Source organism: Bufo bufo, chromosome 5, assembly GCF_905171765.1.
Source record: "Bufo bufo chromosome 5, aBufBuf1.1, whole genome shotgun sequence".
Taxonomy (NCBI): domain Eukaryota; kingdom Metazoa; phylum Chordata; class Amphibia; order Anura; family Bufonidae; genus Bufo; species Bufo bufo.
Window position 1 is genome coordinate 541,049,572 of NC_053393.1, and position 17,704 is coordinate 541,067,275.

The 17,704-nt window shown below is 47.4% G+C and overlaps 1 protein-coding gene across 1 annotated transcript in view; it reads left to right on the plus strand.

Annotated features, from left to right (window-relative positions):
• The window catches only part of GARS1 (glycyl-tRNA synthetase 1), a 28,355-nt gene extending 11,838 nt beyond the window's left edge, over window positions 1–16,517 (plus strand). Inside the window, exons 4-17 of the mRNA XM_040431307.1 lie at window positions 183–324; window positions 2,214–2,302; window positions 2,668–2,744; window positions 2,876–3,021; window positions 5,522–5,671; window positions 7,680–7,842; window positions 8,002–8,166; window positions 8,642–8,749; window positions 10,636–10,781; window positions 10,965–11,050; window positions 12,364–12,473; window positions 13,897–13,990; window positions 15,045–15,235; window positions 16,238–16,517. Of these exons, the coding sequence (XP_040287241.1) occupies window positions 183–324; window positions 2,214–2,302; window positions 2,668–2,744; window positions 2,876–3,021; window positions 5,522–5,671; window positions 7,680–7,842; window positions 8,002–8,166; window positions 8,642–8,749; window positions 10,636–10,781; window positions 10,965–11,050; window positions 12,364–12,473; window positions 13,897–13,990; window positions 15,045–15,235; window positions 16,238–16,363 (1,793 nt within the window). The 3' untranslated portion in view covers window positions 16,364–16,517. The remainder of the gene's footprint in view (window positions 1–182; window positions 325–2,213; window positions 2,303–2,667; window positions 2,745–2,875; window positions 3,022–5,521; window positions 5,672–7,679; window positions 7,843–8,001; window positions 8,167–8,641; window positions 8,750–10,635; window positions 10,782–10,964; window positions 11,051–12,363; window positions 12,474–13,896; window positions 13,991–15,044; window positions 15,236–16,237) is intronic.
• The last annotated feature ends 1,187 nt before the right edge of the window (window positions 16,518–17,704 follow it).

The window sequence follows — 17,704 nt, forward strand, 5'->3', positions numbered from 1 at the left end:
TCCACACTGGATACCACTGTAACAAACCCTCTGCTGTGAAAACTACTAGATCTGTACCAGTTTCATCTTCTGGGCCATAATCAACCCCTTAAAGGGGGTGTCCGGCCTAGGAGCCAGCAAGTTCAGTCTCCTATAACCGCCATGTATCCCGTCTCTGTACATTACTCTGGTTCTGATTGCAGGGGTGAGCGGCCTCTACGACTTCGGACCCGTTGGGTGCGCTCTGAAGAACAACATCATCCAGGCGTGGAGGCAGCACTTTATACAAGAGGAGCAGATCCTGGAGATCGACTGCACCATGCTCACCCCCGAGTCCGTCCTCCGGTAATGATCCGCAGATGGGGGGGATCAGCCTCTGTGGGGGGCGCACCAACTCTAATCCTGGAGGCTGTTTCTATTCAATGAAAGCAATCGGGCCTTATTAAAATATTGGTCTTTGACGCCCACCGGCAGCATATAAAATAATGAAGCAACTTTACAAACAGTCTGTTGTGTGTATGCAGCTCTCCTGCAGACCTATGTGTCTCCATGGTTACAGGCTGCATAAAACCCTGTGTAATGTGTTCCTGCAGTCACCTGTTAAAGGGGTTTATTTTAACACCTACCCCTGTGTGCATTTTAGGGCTTTTTTTTTTTCCCCCATGCTTTTTATTGTCTCTTTTGAAGAGCTATTACTTTTCGGTTTTTGCTGTTGATGTTCTCACACGAGGGCTCGTTTTCTGCAGGACAAGTTGTCGTTTTTTTAAGGGGTTATCCAATCCTATAAGAAGCCTGCCGATATGCCGGCCCCCCCACACTGAATATACTTACCTGGGTCCCCGCAACCTGTGCCGCTCCTGGTCCCTGCACCGCTGCCGCTTCTCCCAGTGCGCGGATGAAAACATCCCCCATCGGGGCAGGGGGGGATCGTCCCCTTTCCCACGCCTGCCATTGGCAGCCCCCCACATCGGATGTTTTCATCCAAACACGGGGAGAAGCAGCGACGCGGGGGGCCTGGTAAGTAGAATCAGTGTGAGGGGCCCAGGATATGGGGGGACATTTTATAGGATTGGATAACCCCTTTAATGGCACCATTTTGGGGTACACATAACTTACTGATTAACTTGTTAAGTCTTTATTAGGGGGAATGGGAAAAAAACAGCAATACCGTTTTTTGGTTAGAAATTTGGCGGCATTAATTTTTCAGAAAAAAGAACTTTATAACCTTATTCTCTGGTTATAATTATTTTTTTTAAAACATTTTACTACTAAAAAAAAATAAAAAATAAAAATTAAAAAAAATTAATATATATATATATATATATATATATATATATATATATATATATATATATATATATATATATATATATATATATATATATATATATATATATATATATATATATATAATTTTAATTTTTTTTGCATCCCAAGACCCATAACTTTTTTTTTTTTTTTGGTTCCATGGAGCTGTGTGAGAGCTTTATTTTTTTTTGTAGGATGACTTTTAATTTTTATCATCATCATTTTGGGCTAAATAACACTTAATTTTTGTGGGGAATCGTGGCATTGATTTTTTTAAATTTTTTTATGGCGTTTATTGTGCATGATAAATTGCATGATTGCGTAGTGTAGGACCTTACGTATGCGCCAAAACCAAATATGTGGAGAGGATTTTATTTTTGCATTTATTTTTTTTCATTGAATAGCTCTTTTTTAATGGCAAAAAGGTGCAATTTTTTAACTTGGACTTTAACAGGCAATCGTCTGATTGCTCCTATAATACACCGTACTGCTTATGCAGTGCAGTGTATTATACGGTCACTGCTATACATTTACCAGCTGGACGTGCCAGAGAGGCTCAGCCTGATGGGCATACATAGGAGGTAGGCCCCAGGCTGCCATATGAAGACATTGGCACCTCGCAATCTCATTTGCGGGGTGATGATGGGAGATAGAGGGAGCTCCCTCCCTCTAAGCCACTTAGATGCTGTGGTCGCTATTGACCGTGGCATCTAAGGGGTTAAATGCCCTGTAAATTAGGTGGTCATTAAGGGGTTAACCAATCTTACTATAATAGGTGCCGCCCCCTTGGACTGTAGTGGTCTCTGATGGAGAATCACATGACCAGCCCTATTCATCAGAAAACTCATGCTGCGCATGCGCAGATTTCCCCTGCGCAGTGTATGTATGTGTGTGTGTGTGTCCTCACCTGCTTATCTTGCTGGCAGGACGTCCGGACACGTTGACAAGTTTGCAGATTTCATGGTTAAAGACGTCAAGAATGGAGAGTGCTTCCGAGCCGACCATCTTCTAAAAGGCAAGTAAAGCACGGCTGCGTCCCAGTAACCGTCTCCAACTTTGCAGCCATTTTTTAAACGAGCATCAAAAAAATAAATGAAACAACTTTCCAAGTACAGCTCCAATACTATGTGTCTCCGTGGTAACAGACTACAAACCAGCTCTAGGTAGTCTGATTCTGCTTTTAAACTCCCTTTTATCCCCTGTTAACTAGAAATGATAAGCTCCTGGCTGCCTGCATGTACACATCTCCCATTGAATGCAGTAATACATCTGTATGCAGTTAGCGCCACCTAGTGCCAGGATCTGTTTGTGTGTTGTTTTTAAATGAGACATCTCTTTGAGATCTTTCATACTTATCCGCTCTTCCTCCTTTTGCTGCAGCTCACCTTCAGAAGCTGATGTCTGACAAGAAGTGTCCGCCGGAAAAGAAGGCAGAGATGGAGAACGTCCTGACGCAGGTGACGTTGTTAACCCCTTCTTTGCCCACTGGCCCTTTTAAGCATGGTTTACTTTGGTTGCTGGGGCTTTATCCAGCAGACTTGTTTTCTGTATAGTCGGAAGTCTCACCGTCTCTCCTCTCGTTGCATAGATGGACAACTACGGTCAGCAGGACCTGGCGGATCTATTCGTCAAATACAATGTGAAATCTCCCATCACTCAGAATGACCTCTCTCCTCCGGTGTCCTTCAATCTGATGTTCCAAACATCCATCGGTCCTGGGGGCAACATGACAGGGTGTGTAACCAGTCCTCGCTCCTCGGTTCACCAGCCTCTTGAGTTCTCCTTACCTTCTGGAAGTAGTCGTCTGGCCGCTGTCTGCCATATTGGCTCTTGCAGGGCTAATTTGACTCCTTCCCCTCCCTCTTTCTGCTCTCCCTGGCAGCTGGACCTCATGAGGGTTCACTAGATGAATACACTATTAAATGTTTGTAATAAATCCGAAAAATCAACAGACAACCCTGGCACACCAACCTGACCAAAAAACTGAGACAAGCTGCCAGGGCTGCAAAGCGGCGATGGCAGAAATCCCATTCTAAGGATCACTTCATCCTCACTCGCTGATGCAGAACAGGCGACTTCTCATCTCTCATATCTTCCCTGTCCCACAGCCCTAAACTACTTTTTAACTCCCTTCTCCGTCCCCCAGCGCCCCCACCCTCTCCTCTCCTCTCAGCTGAGGACTTTGCCACATACTTCAAACAAAAGATCATCAACATCAGAGAAAGCTTCAGTGCACAGTCCCCACAGACCCTCTACACAACGGCTCGGTCCTCTTCTCCCAAAACCTGCTTCTCCACCATTACAGAAGAAAAACTCTCCACTCTACTCTCCAGATCACATCTCACCACCTGTGCACTTGACCCAATCCCATCCCACCTCATCCCTAACCTCAGCACAGTGTTTATCCCAGCCCTAACTCCTCTCTTCAACCTATCACTAACCTCTGGTTTTAAACATCTACCATTACACCCATCCTCAAAAAGCCTTCACTTGCCCTATCTTCTTTGTCCAGTTATCGCCCCATATCATTTCTTCCATGAGCCTCAAAGCTACTTAAACAACATGTCCATTCTGAACTGTCCTCTCACCTCTCCTCCTTCTCCCTCTTTGACCGGCTACAATCTGGCTTCTGACCCCACCACTCGACTGAGACTGCCCTTACCAAAGTCACCAATGACCTACTGACAGCCAAAACCAGAAAACAATACTCTGTCCTCCTTCTCCTTGACCTGTCCTCTGCCTTTGACACTGTTGATCACTCCCTTCTGTTACAAACTCTCTCATCTCTTGGCATCACTGACCTGGCCCTCTCCTGGATCACATCATACCTCACAGACCGGACGTTTAGCGTCTCCCACTCCCGCACCACCTCCTCGTCTCATTCCCTCTCTGTTGGTGTCCCTCAAGGCTCTGTCCAAGGAACCCTGCTCTTCTCTATCTACACCTTCAGCCTGGGACACCTCATAGTCCCATGGCTTTCAGTATCACTTTTATGCTGAAGAGACACAAATCTACCTCTCTGGTCCAGACGTCACCACCTTACTATGCAGAATCCCACAATGTCTATCTTCCATATCCTCCTCCTTCTCCTCTCATTTTCTAAAACCTAACATGGATAAAACAGAATTCATCACCTTTCCCCCATCTTGTTCAACCCCCCCAACAGACCTATTTATCACGATCAATGGCTGCACACTCTCCCTGGTCACCCAAGTCCGCTGCCTTGGAGTGACCTTGGAGTCTGCCCTCTCCTTCTGACCGCACATCCAAGCACTTTCCACCACCTGCGGCCTTCAACTCAAAAACATCTCCCGAATCCGCACTTTCCTCAACTTTGAGTCTGCAAAAACGCTTGTACATGCCCTCATTATCTCCCGCCTAGACTACTGCAACATCCTCCTCTGTGGCCTTCCATCGAGCACTCTCGCACCCCTCCAATCTATCCTCAACTCTGCTGCCCGACTAATCCACCTCTCCCCCTGTTACTCCTCTGCCTCTCCCCTCTGCCAATCCCTTCACTGGCTCCCATTGCCCAGCGAATTCACTTCAAAGTACTAACAAATACATACAAGGCCGTCCATAACCTGTCCCCTCCCTACATCTCTGAGCTACTTTCCCGATACATTCCCACACGCACTCTCCGATCCTCACAAGACCTCCTTCTCTCCTCTCCTCTCCTCTTATTGCCTCTTCCCACAATCGCCTCCAAGATTTCTCCCGTGCATCCCCCACACTCTGGAACTCGCTACCCCAACATATCAGACTCTCACCTACAGTGGAATCCTTCAAAAGAAACCTGAAAACCCACCTCTTCAGACAAGCCTACAACCAGTGACCCTGCTGCCTCTATACCGCCACGACCAGCTTCACCCGCACCTACTGTGTCCTTCTCCTATACCATGTAGATTGTAAGCTCTCACAGGCAGGGCCCTCTCTCCTTCTGTACCAGTTTGTAACTCGTCTTGTATATGATTAGTGTACTTGTCTGTATTATGTATGTGCACCGCTTATCATATGTACAGAGACAGGGAATGAATGGAGCTTTAATAATAATAATAATAATAATAATAATAATTTGTATGTAGAGGTTATACAAGATTTGGCCAGATATGAGACGGGAAGTAGCTAACTTCTTTTCCTGCCATAGAAATCAATATGGCTGCAGCTGAGACATTACACGGAGCTCTGGAAATATTGAAAGTAACAAGGTCACTTTTATTTTATCCAAAAACAGGTATCTGAGGCCAGAAACGGCGCAGGGAATCTTCCTCAACTTCAAGCGTCTCTTAGAATTTAATCAGGGAAAACTGCCATTTGCTGCTGCTCAGATAGGGAACGCCTTCAGAAATGAGATCTCCCCCCGATCTGGACTCATCAGAGTAAGGTACGTCTGTGTGTGAGCGCTGCGTGGCTCAGAACAAGGTTCCTGCAGTGATGCTTCTTAAAGGGGTTGTCTAGGATTTAAATATTCCTGACCTATCCTCAGGGGTAGGTCGTCGGTGTCTGATTGGTGGAGGTCTGACACCCACTCAGCTGCTTGAAGGGGTCATGGTGTTTGGCTGAGTGCTAGTATACCATGCACGGCGCCGAACAGTGTGTAGTGGCTGGGCCTGGACTGCAATACCAAACACATTCACTTAAATGAGGCTGAGCTGCACAAAGGCCATGTGGCTGATGGACGAGGCTGCCCGAACAACTAGTGAGATGGTTCTGGGGGTCAAACCCCCCCATCAGATATTGACGACCTGTCCACATGTCCTTGACAATCCCTTTAATGACGTTCCTCTCTCAAGTATAATATGCCTGTATGAGGGGGCTCCCGCCTAGCAGAGATTGATGCAGTAGGCTGTTGTCGGCCTCCTGCCAGCAGAGGGCGCACATGTTGGGTGATTGTGGAAAGACCTTGCATTGACTACTGGGGGAGTCCTCTTCTGACACCTTGGTTGGGGGATGTAGCCCTGCTGCTGCGACTATGAGGGGGCTACACGGACTATTGAATAAGTGAAGGGGGGCTTCTGTGCCTGCTATGGGGTTGCTAGAAATTAGGTAAGGTGGGGTCTGCTCAGATAACTTGGGGGCACACCATAGTTTTTATAGCTTAAGGTTCTGGTGACAACCTTAACCCCTTATGCACCGCATCATTACTGCATCAATATGGCTGGGCTTGTGGCACACAGTAGATGCTGATGATTGCAACCCAGGCCTGCAGTCAGTACAACGGTGACATCTGAGTGGCTAGGGAGGCACAGGGGGCACGTTGCAGGAGTCACCTGTGGTAAATTCAGTTGATTGGACATGACTTGGAAAGACACAGCCCTGTCTATGAGATCTCACAGCTAACAATGCATCAGAGAAAAATCCAAGCCATGAGGAGGATGGAACTGCCTGTAGAGCTCAGAGACGGGACTGTGTGGAGCTGTTGCCCCAACAAACTATAAGTAATCGGGGGAGAAGGGCCTTAGTAAGAGATGTGACCAAGAATCTAATGGTCACTATGGCTGACCTCCTGTGTGCAGAAGGTCAACCTCCTCCATGGCAGAGTGGCCAGAAAGAAACCTCTCCTCAGTAAAGGAGAAGAAAGCCGCCCTAAAAAAAAAAGGCACCTAAACAACTCTGTCCTTTTTAGAAACAAGATTTTCTTGTCTGATGAAACCAAGATGGAACTTTTTGGCCTGTATTCTAAGTGTCATGTCTGGAGGAACCCAGGCCCTGCTCATCACCTGCCCCGTACCATCCCTACAGTGAAGCATGGTGGTGGCAGGATCATGCTGGTTGGGGGCAGGGAGACCGGTCAGGGTGGAGGTAAAGCTGAATGGAGTAGAGTACAGAGATATTCTTAATGAGAACGTGATCCAGAGCTCTGGACCTCAGACTGGGGCGAAGGTTCACCGTCCAACAAGACGATGACCCTAAGCACATAGCCAGGACCACACAGGAGCGGCTGAAGGACAACTCTATGAATGTCCTTCAGGGGCCCCGCCAGAGCCCTGAACTTAGTGGAACATCTCTGGAGAGACCTGAAAATGGCCGTCCACTGAAAGCCCCCATCCAACCTGACAGAACATGATAGGCTCTGCAGAGAAGAACTGCAGAAAATCCCCAAATCCAGGTGTAAACCTTGTGGCATCATCTCCAAGAAGACCAGAGGCTGAAATCGCTGCCAAAGGGGCTTCAGCTAAGTCCTGATTAGAGGGTCTGAAGACTTGGGGTTTGTCCATTAAAGGTTTTAGTTTTTCCTTTCTCGCTATGGGGGATTGAGTGCAGAATGATGGGGGAACTTGTAGCACCGCAATGAATTGTGGGTAATGTTAATATTTTTTTTGTTTGACCGCCCCATCCTTGAGCAGAGTTTTAGAAATCTTGTGATAAAACCCCAATTCTGCTCGTTACAGGGAATTCACCATGGCAGAAATAGAGCACTTTGTGGACCCCAACGAGAAGGATCACCCCAAATTTGAGAATGTGGCCGACTTGAGCATCCTCTTGTACTCCTCCAAAGCTCAGCTCAGCGGGGAGTCTGCCAAAAAAATGAGGCTCGGCGATGCTGTGGAACTGGTGAGTTATTGCGAGGTGGCAGGCTGACCCCTTTATTGCCTCTGTGATAGGACGTTTGTATAGGGGCTTCACCCAGTTAACCCTTTTATAGACCTTCTGTACTCGTCTTAATAAAGAACGCGGGCTGTATTGATATCTGACTCTTCCGCTTTGGCGCAGGGCGTCATCAATAACTCTGTCCTGGGATACTTCATCGGAAGGATCTACCTATACCTCACTAAAGTCGGGATCTCTCCAGACAAGCTGAGATTCCGGCAGCACATGGAGAACGAGATGGCGCACTATGCCTGCGACTGCTGGGACGCCGAGTCTAAAACCTCCTATGTGAGTATCCAAAATCTTCACCCGATGAGCCGCTCACGGAGAGGGGTGTCCCATCGGGAATGTGGGTTCTGAGGGCTCAGTTCTGCAGAATTTGGTTAACAGTCCCATTAAAATTGAAAGGGCGGCCATATAGACCACCAGAAAAAGGGGAGACATTTTATTCACTATCTCGGTGCTTAAAATAGACAATCCCTTTAATGCCTATTCAAAAGTTCAGTGCCCTACCTGACCAGCTCATCCCGTGGGGTCTCTCTTGTGCTGTTGCTGTCTGATAGCCTTCGCTTTGGCTGTGCTGACCACATACTTGGCTTTCACACCCAGACCTGCCGTTGTGTCCCCCATTTGTAGTAAATCCATTTTATAGTCGGAGCCCTGTAGTGTCGCTTAGAATTTTACCGCCTTTGCCCTGACCTATATTATAGGATGATAATTTGTGTGCCTTCTTACTGACGGTCTCCTTTTGTTTCTTTCTTAGGGATGGATAGAAATCGTTGGCTGTGCCGACCGTTCCTGTTATGATCTTTCTTGCCACGCCAGAGCTACAAAAGTGCCACTCGTGGCCGAGAAACCTCTTAAAGAACCCATATCCTTACTGATATTTATACTTTCTTATAATAACTGGTGCGCTCGCCATATTGCCACCTGTGAGCGTCACATCCTGTATTCTTCTTCCTTCAGAGCTGCAATCTCCCAGAATTTCCTGCTTGCTCTGATTTGCATTCTGGGAGGTATCCTCTTTACACCAGGTACTGTACAGTCATCTCAGATGGGCATGTTTAAAGGGGGTTGTCTCATCACAGACAATGGGGGCATATCTCTAGGATATGCCCCCATTATCTTTTATATAGGCGGTGGGACCCGCACCTATATCGGGAACGGAGCCCCGCATGGTGATGGCTGGAGGACTCCGGTTCCGGCCACCACCAAGCACGCTCCCCATAGAAGTGAATGGGAGTGCACTGCACATGACGACCACTGCTGCCATTCACGTCTATGGGCCCAACGGACATAGCCAGCGCTTGGCTATTTTTGGCGGCCCCGTAGAAAATGAATGGAGAGTGGCTGCACATGCGCAGTGCGCCGTCCAACACTTTCGGTGCGGGTCCCCCCCCCCCCCATTGTCTGTGATGAGACAACCCCTTTAAGGCATTTGAGGAGCCCAGAAAAGCTATCGGTGAAATGTCTAAGGATAAACTTGCTGATTGTTTCCATTGAGTTGTTGTTTCAGTAGATGGAAGGAGGAATCTTTTCCTATCACCGTTATGGCAAAAAATAATATAATACAGAGGGGAATTTATTCCCTGATCTACAGAAAAGCATTATAATAGATATTCTAATGTCATGCCACATTTTGCCTGCAGGTGGCGATACAACACCATATAGTCATTGCTCGCTTTAAAGGGTTTCTGTCACCCCACAAAACTCATTTTATTTTTTTTTTTGGATAGTTACATTCCTTATAGCACGATATAGGAGAATATAATAGTCTTACTTACTTTCATGCGGCCGATTCTTTATAAAACGAAGTTTTATAATATGTAAATCCGGTCTCTACCAGCAAGTAGGGCGTCTACTTGCTGGTAGTCGCAGCAGAAAACCGCCCCCTCACCGTGTTGATTGACAGGGCCAGCCGTGATCTCCTCCTCCGGCCGGCCCTGTCAGTAATTCAAAAATCGCGCGCCTCTGGTCATTTGGCGCAGGCGCTCTGAGATGAGGAGGCTCGTCTCCTCAGCACTCCCTCAGTGCGCCTGCGCCGATGACGTCTTCTCTTTCGATGATGTCATCGGCGCAGGCGCACTGAGGCAGTTCTGAGGAGACGAGCCTCCTCATCTCAGAGCGCCTGCGCCGAATGACCAGAGGCGCGCGATTTTTGAATTACTGACAGGGCCGGCCGGAGGAGGAGATCACGGCTGGCCCTGTCAATCAACACGGCGAGGGGGCGGATTTCTGCAGCAGCTACCAGCAAGTAGCCGCCCTACTTGCTGGTAGAGCCCTCATTTACATATTATAAAAGTTCGTTTTATAAAGAATCGGCCGCATGAAAGTAAGTAAGACTATTATATTCTCCTATATCGCGCTATGAAGAATCTAACTATCCAAAAAAAAAAAAAAGAGTTTTGTGGGGTGACAGAAACCCTTTAAAGGCTCATTCAGCCGACCGTATCAGTTTTACGATCTGCAAAACGCGGACACAGGCCATGAGCGTTTCACATTTTACAAAACGGCCAGCCCTATGGTAGAAATGCCTATTGTCCGCATCTTCTGCAGCCCCATTGAAATGAATGGGTCCGCGTCTTATCCGCAAAATTGTGGTCGTCTGAATGAGCCCTTGGTCCCTTTTTCTGCCACGTGGGACTTGTTTTATGGTGCGTTGCTGTGCTGTATGGAAGTGAACCTCAGTCAGCGACTACTTACACATCCTTACCTACCAATTTGCTTTCTGTCCTTTCTTCCTTAACTCCACTGAACAAAACCATAAATGTCGTCCAGTTTGAGGCTAATAAGGGAGCGATCGGCAAGGCGTACAAAAAAGACGCCAAGCTGGTGATGGAATATCTCGCCATTTGTGACGCCTGTTACGTCTCTGAGATGGAGAAGATTCTGGAAGAAAAAGGGTGAGTGCTTCCCAGGCCAAGATGGGGGAGGGGGGCACAGGTGATGTTAAAGGGGTCGTCTCCTCCCTGTCCATCTGCACCTTTGGGACCTATAGACATCACTTCCAGACCATCGGGTGTCAGATTATAGGACTGTTAGCCTGTGTATATCCTAGTTATCGGTGTACTCTTTCTCTTTTTCAGGGAATTCACTATTGAAACAGAAGGGAAAACGTTTCAGCTGACGAAGGACATGGTCGGCGTGAAGAAATTTCAGAAAACGATACATGGTAAAGTAATGGGCTGTTCTTTCTGTCCACACTGGTGTGATGTGGGTGTTGGGATAGACCAGGCCCCCTCCCTGTGTACCGACCGATCAGCGCACTCCTCTACTGAAATACTCTGTGCTGCTGTGGACCTCTTGCATGAAACGGTCTCGGTCACACACAGCCTTGTCCTCACTGTTGTCACCACTGCTGACTTCTCTGCTGAAATACTTTGTGCTTCCTTCCTCCCACTTGCCCTCATTCTCTTCCTCATATTGTCACAGCCCTGTCCTCACTTACGTCACATGAATAAACATGCCACCTCCCATAGATCACTCCTCTCCTGAAATGCTCTGTGCTGCTCCCTCCTACCATGCATTTTTCTTGTATAGTCCTCAAAAGGTTGCATGCATTGCTGGTTTTTTGTCCTAAAAAGTCCCCTCTAGTTGCTGCAGCTGTCTCTGTGCCGCCCAGCCCCTCGGTCGTGCCGCCCAGCCCCTCGGTCGTGCCGCCCAGCCCCTCGGTCGTGCCGCCCAGCCCCTCGGTCGTGCCGCCCAGCCCCCCGGTCAGATCCTCCCCCTCAAGCCTCTTTAGCTGCATTGAGACAGATAATCAAGTTCCTTGAATAACCTTGAAAGGTTCACTTTCTTCTTACCCACAATCCCCCGCTGCGTGCACGAATCTCATTATTCCTTCCGCCTTGCGTCTCCCATTAAACACCCGTCGCGCCCTCTCTCTCTCTTTCTCCCCCTATTCAGAAGCTAGATACAAATAAACCACTCGGTGTCCCTGTGCCCGGGCCTCAAGGCTTGTGCCATTCAGATCATGAGACAACAGAGGCGGTGACCCCGCGTCCCACGCTCACCGCGCTCTGCTGAAAACCTTCTCCGCTCTGGAACATTCCAAATCGGCTTTTAAACAGTCGCCATGGTAACCGCCAGGAACGGAATCCGGGGTCGTCCAAAACATGAAAAATAAATTTACAAACTCTGACAATTATTTGATTTCTGAATTTCAAGCTTAGGAAGTTTTCTCTGCATTTACCTCATTCTCACCAGCAGCGGCGCACTGCCAGGATTTGGAGCGGTTGTTTCAAAGCCTGAGGCTGCACTACTGAGAGAGACAGTCAGGTGCCATTCAGATCAATATCTACATTCTGCCTAACTTCTATGTGTCTGAACACTGGTTTGCTGCCACACGAGGTCTGCATGCCAACACTGCACCTGACATGTTTGTCAGACTGTCAGTAGTGCAGCCTCAGGCCTCTTGGGATGATAGATCGACGCCGTCCAGTTGCATTGTGTGGTTGCTGAACTCTTCTGTCTTGTGCTTTTCAGTGGAGGAAATTGTTCCAAATGTAATTGAGCCCTCATTTGGTCTCGGAAGAATCATGTACACCGTTTTCGAGCACACATTCCAGGTCCGACAAGGGGACGAGCAGAGGACGGTAAGGAGAGCGCCGCTGATCCCTGAAATTCAGCCTTGCTGGGTGACAACTTGGGGGGGGGGGGGGGGAAGCTTTTGCGGACATCCAGCTGGTGTCAGGAGTCTTGCATTCAATGCTCCTTGGGGAAAAAAATATGTGAAAGAAGAAAAACTGCTACAAGAGGACATAGTTTTAAATTAGAGGGGCAAAGGTTTAAAAGTAATATAAGGAAGTATTACTTTACTGAGAGAGTAGTGGATGCATGGAATAGCCTTCCTGCAGAAGTGGCAGCTGCAAATACAGTGGAGGAGTTTAAGCATGCATGGGATAGGCATAAGGCCATCCTTCATATAAGATAGGGCCAGGGGCTATCTATAGTACTCAGTATATTGGGCAGACTAGATAGAATGTGTCGGCAGATAAGGACCATTTGGCCTATGTTTCTATGTGAATGAGCCCTCCTCCAGATGACTTACATGGTTGCTCCCTATAGGGGACCCAAGAGATTGCTGGAGGAGAGGTAATGTGTAACCTATTGGCTGTAACCCAGCTTTCCCAGCATCAGATACAACCGAAAGCAAAGGCCACCAAACAGAAGGGTTAACCACTTTCAGAAGTGGAGCTTAGACATCACATGGGTTTGCACTCCTGCCAAATTATAAGGATGTTATGGAAGTGGAGGGGGTGGGAGCCTGACACCCATTTGCCGGTGTGGGAGGATAGTTGTCAGTGATGCTACAACATAGGCACTTTTATAGTGAGCAGAAGAGCCGTATGATATTTAAATGGCCAGCGACACCTTTTAATGGCTTCTGATTCCACCGCACTGCATTCTTTGTTAATATACTTCCAAAATTAAGCAAGTTTCGAATTAAAAATTTCCCACCGTTTTGCTCCTGCGGAGTGTGTGTGTGTAAGTCCTCCACCTGTAAAAATAAATCGGTCACCGCTCTGTGCTCTCCCCCTCCCTTCTCTCAGTTTTGGAGAGGGGGACAAGGTTGTACATGGCAGATTAGCGTGTGGAGTGTGGAGGGGGGGGGGGGGGGGGGGGGGTTGAGAATCCAAGGAGGAGAACGGATACATGTCATACAAATCGTATAGGATCTCTACAAGTGTGCTGCCATGGCAGACTCTGCAGGAGGAGGGAGGGGGATCACATACATTCTTCACCTGTTATGAGCCGCAGATGTAGAAATCGGTCCAATGCGGATACATAGAGCTAGTGAAGTCAGCAGCATCCAGGACACACAGATCACATCCAGCTTCTGATACTGTGAGGGACACATCCACATAAGAAGTCTGGTACTAGAGGCAGGCCGTGCTCTGAATATCACTTTGGGTGATCGGCTCCTCGGATTAGCTTTTGTTTGGTCATTATAACATTGTACTGGTGACTTTTGAACTCTACAGTCAGTAACGAGCTTTTTTATTTTCTTCTTCCTAGTATTTTACTTTTCCAGCTACTGTAGCGCCATACAAGTGTTCGGTGCTCCCGCTAAGCCAAAATCAAGAGTTCATGCCATTTGTCAAGGAGCTGTGTAAGTGTCTGCATCGAATCTGTCTGAACATCCAGCGTTGTCCTAGCTCTCGTCCTACGGCACTGATGCCTCATTTCTTGAGTGAAGTTATGAGAGTTAGAAATCTCAGCCACCACCAGGGGGCGCTCGGCGTGTCTGCAAGTCCTTAGGAGCTTTGCACGGCTGTCAGCGATCTACAGATTGTGGTCGCCCTCTAGTGGCAGCAACAAGTGTATGTGAGGGAGTGTGGGGAATGTCCTTCTCGGGCCTAAAGAAACAAGGCATCAAAGCCTGATCAAATATATTAGAAAACCGCCCAAAATCGTATGAACTGTGGATTTCTTAGAAGAAGAACTTGTAGTGTTATTGCCCTTTTAAGCAATATGTATGGCTTTTATGCATTAGTGGTGGTCTCCAACATGTAGCTCTCCGTCTGACGCAGAACTACAACTCTCAGCAGGGCATGGATAGATCATGAAAGGGGTTATCTCACCTCCAACATTGGTGGCATATAGGGATGAGCGAATCAACGTCAGATTAAACATCCAAAGTCGATTTGCATAACACTTCGTTTGAATACTGTATGGGGCGAGCGCTCCGTACAGTATTAGAATGTATTGGCTCCTATGAGCCAAAGCTATTACTTCTCGAACTTCATAAATTAATTTGTACTGTAAAAAAACATTTCCCGAACTCTGGTTCGGTTCCAAGGTACCACTTTTTTTTTTTTTTTTACAGTAGAAGTGAAGTTATTATGAACAGTCTCGCGAAGTATTAACTTCGGCTCATAGGAGCCAATACATTCTAATACTGTACGGAGCGCTCCTTCTCCGTACAGTATTCAGACGAAATATTATGCGAATCGACTTCATCCAAAGTCGATTTGCTCATCCCTATTGCTGGGATGCAACCCCCAAACCTCCTGCAGAGCTCCACAGTGGACAGCCACCTGCTCTGCTTAGATCTTAGACCCTGTAGCCTGAGAGCTAATGGAAACCAGCAGAATTGTGAATGCAGCTCTGGATGTGACTGGAATGGATGATCCGCCATACTAATACTTTGCCTTTCTCTGCAGCCGAAGCTTTAACCAGGAACGGGGTCTCGCACAAAGTAGACGACTCGTCTGGATCCATCGGGAGGCGCTATGCCCGGACAGATGAAATCGGCGTGGCCTTTGGTATCACAATAGACTTCGACACAGTGAATCGGACTCCACACACGGCCACGCTCCGAGACCGCGACACAATGAGACAGATCAGGGCCGAGGTAAGGAGCCTCTTTGTGCAGCAATGTCCTTGACTGTCATGTGACCCTAGAAGTAGTCACTTGTCACTCAAGAACAGTGTGTACTCCACCCACTCCATTCTTAAAGGAACAGTAAACTCAGAGATGAAGATCAACACAAACATTTGCCCGTGGTGGTACGCTGAATGGGTCCAATATTACAGACCGATCAGTGGTGGAAGGTTTCTTCTGCTGCAAGCTGCTTCCCAGCCTGATCCAAATGGCAGCAACTCGAAAGCACATACCCTTTAACCCTTAGGATACCGGAGGCTTTTTTCATTTTTGCGTTTTCATTTTTCTTCCCCATAACTTTTTTTTTTTTTTTTATATTTCCAGTCACATGGCTGTATGAGGGCTTATTTTTTGCGGGACAAGTTGTAATTTCTAATGCCACCATTAATTATGGCATAAAATGTAGTGGGAAGTGGGGGTGATTTAAACTTTTTTTTTTTTATTAATTTTTTTTACATTTTTTTAATTTTATTTTTTATCATTTTTAAGTCTCATAAATGATCCTTTTTAAAGGATGTCTTTTAGCGATTTAAAAAATGACAATTTCTTAGCATTTTGCTCATTTCTTATGTTGGCCTGCCATCTGGTGACCAAAATACGAATTGCACCATTAATGCTCTGAATTTCTTCAGAGCATTCAGCGCATGTACTGAAGTCCCTATTGGCAGCATTCAGGTGCCGTGATCTCACTTGATCAAGGCATCTAAAGCATTTGATTACCGCGATCGGCATTATTGCCGATTGGGGTAATTAGCCGCAGGTCTCTGCTGTTTGAAACAGCAGAGACTTGCCGGCCATGACGCCCGCTGCACGTGCAAGGAGGCGTCATGTTTACACATCGCACCAGTGCCGTACATGTACGGCGTGGGTAGTGAAAGGGTTAAGGAGTAAACTGGAGACGTTATTTTATAGGCCTGTCATGAAATTCACTTTACATTGGGTTATTTGTAATCCCGCCCGCTCTGCTTGCAGATTTCTGAGCTCCCGGGGATCGTCAGAGATTTGGCCAATGGTTTCCTCACTTGGACCGAGGTGGAAAAGAAATATCCAGTGTTTGAAGGACAGGAGACTGGAAAGAAGGAAACGACAGAAGAGTGACGGGAGGAGGAGACACTTTGTACCTTTTATTGTTAATATTAAGCCTTTTATCTAACTGACAATTAAGGGAAGAGGCTTTAAACGATGCTGCAGGGAGAGCGTCCCTCGATGGTCACGTCATTCCCAGTCTGTCATTAAACGTGTATGATGCTCAGTGTCTCGTGTGAGGTCAGTTGTCACTGTTGGGAAACAAAGGCAGGTGTCTAACAGGGGAAAATTGGAAAACACTCAAATGACAGAGAATGAGGGAGGCCGCGGGCAGAGAGAGAGAGGGAAGGAAGGAGGCGGCCAGAGAGGGAAGGAAGGAAGGAAGGAGGCGGCCAGAGAGGGAAGGAAGGAAGGAAGGAGGCGGCCAGAGAGGGAAGGAAGGAAGGAAGGAGGCGGCCAGAGAGGGAAGGAAGGAAGGAGGCGGGCAGAGAGAGGGAAGGGGTGGGCAGGCGGAGTGAGCGATAGATGGAGAGTGAGGAGGACAAGAGAAGACTTCAGGAGAGGGACAGAGAACTGATGCGGAGAGATACAGCTTGAGGCGGGGAGATACCAAGTACTCACAATTAGGGCTCATGTATTATTTTTTTTGTCCGTTCCGTTTATTTCAATTTTTTTTGCGGCCCATATGAGGAACCATTAATTTCAATGGGGCCATGAAAAAAACGGAAATGACTCTGTGTGCATTATGTTTCCGTATGTCTGCAAGTCCGTTCTGGCAAAAAATAGAATGTCGTATTCTTGTCCATTTGGGGACAAGGATAGGCATTGTTGAAATGGATCTGCAAAAAAAAACTGATGCAATACTGATGTAACACGGACGTCATCCGTATTTTTTTGCAGACTGCAAAATACATAGTCGTGTGCATGAGCCCTTACAAGCACCAGTCCTAGCTTCTGTATGGGGGGGGATGATTATTCGGTGCTGGCGACGACTGAGGGTTTTAGGTTAGAGTTGCATCGGGTATCAAAGTAGCGATACCCAATCGATACTTTTTAGACCTGGATCGATACGATACCGTGTCTTACTATTTACCGGTCAATGGGGAGATAGCAGGGAGGAGGAGGGGAGGCATTGTGGCCACTGCGCCACCAATGAATGTAAAACACATTAATTCAAGTATAGGCAGCGGGTGCCAGCGGCGGTATCACATACCCGGCCTCAATAACTGTGCATGCGATCCGCGGCAATTAACCTCTCAGGTGCGGCACCTGAGGGGTTAATTGCCGCGGATCACATGCACTGCTATTGAGGCCGGGTACCTATACTTGAATTGGTGGCAGTTCTGATCGGAGTCCCAGCAGTGTAATCCTGGGGCGCCGATCGGTTACCATGGCAGCCAGGACGCTGCTGAA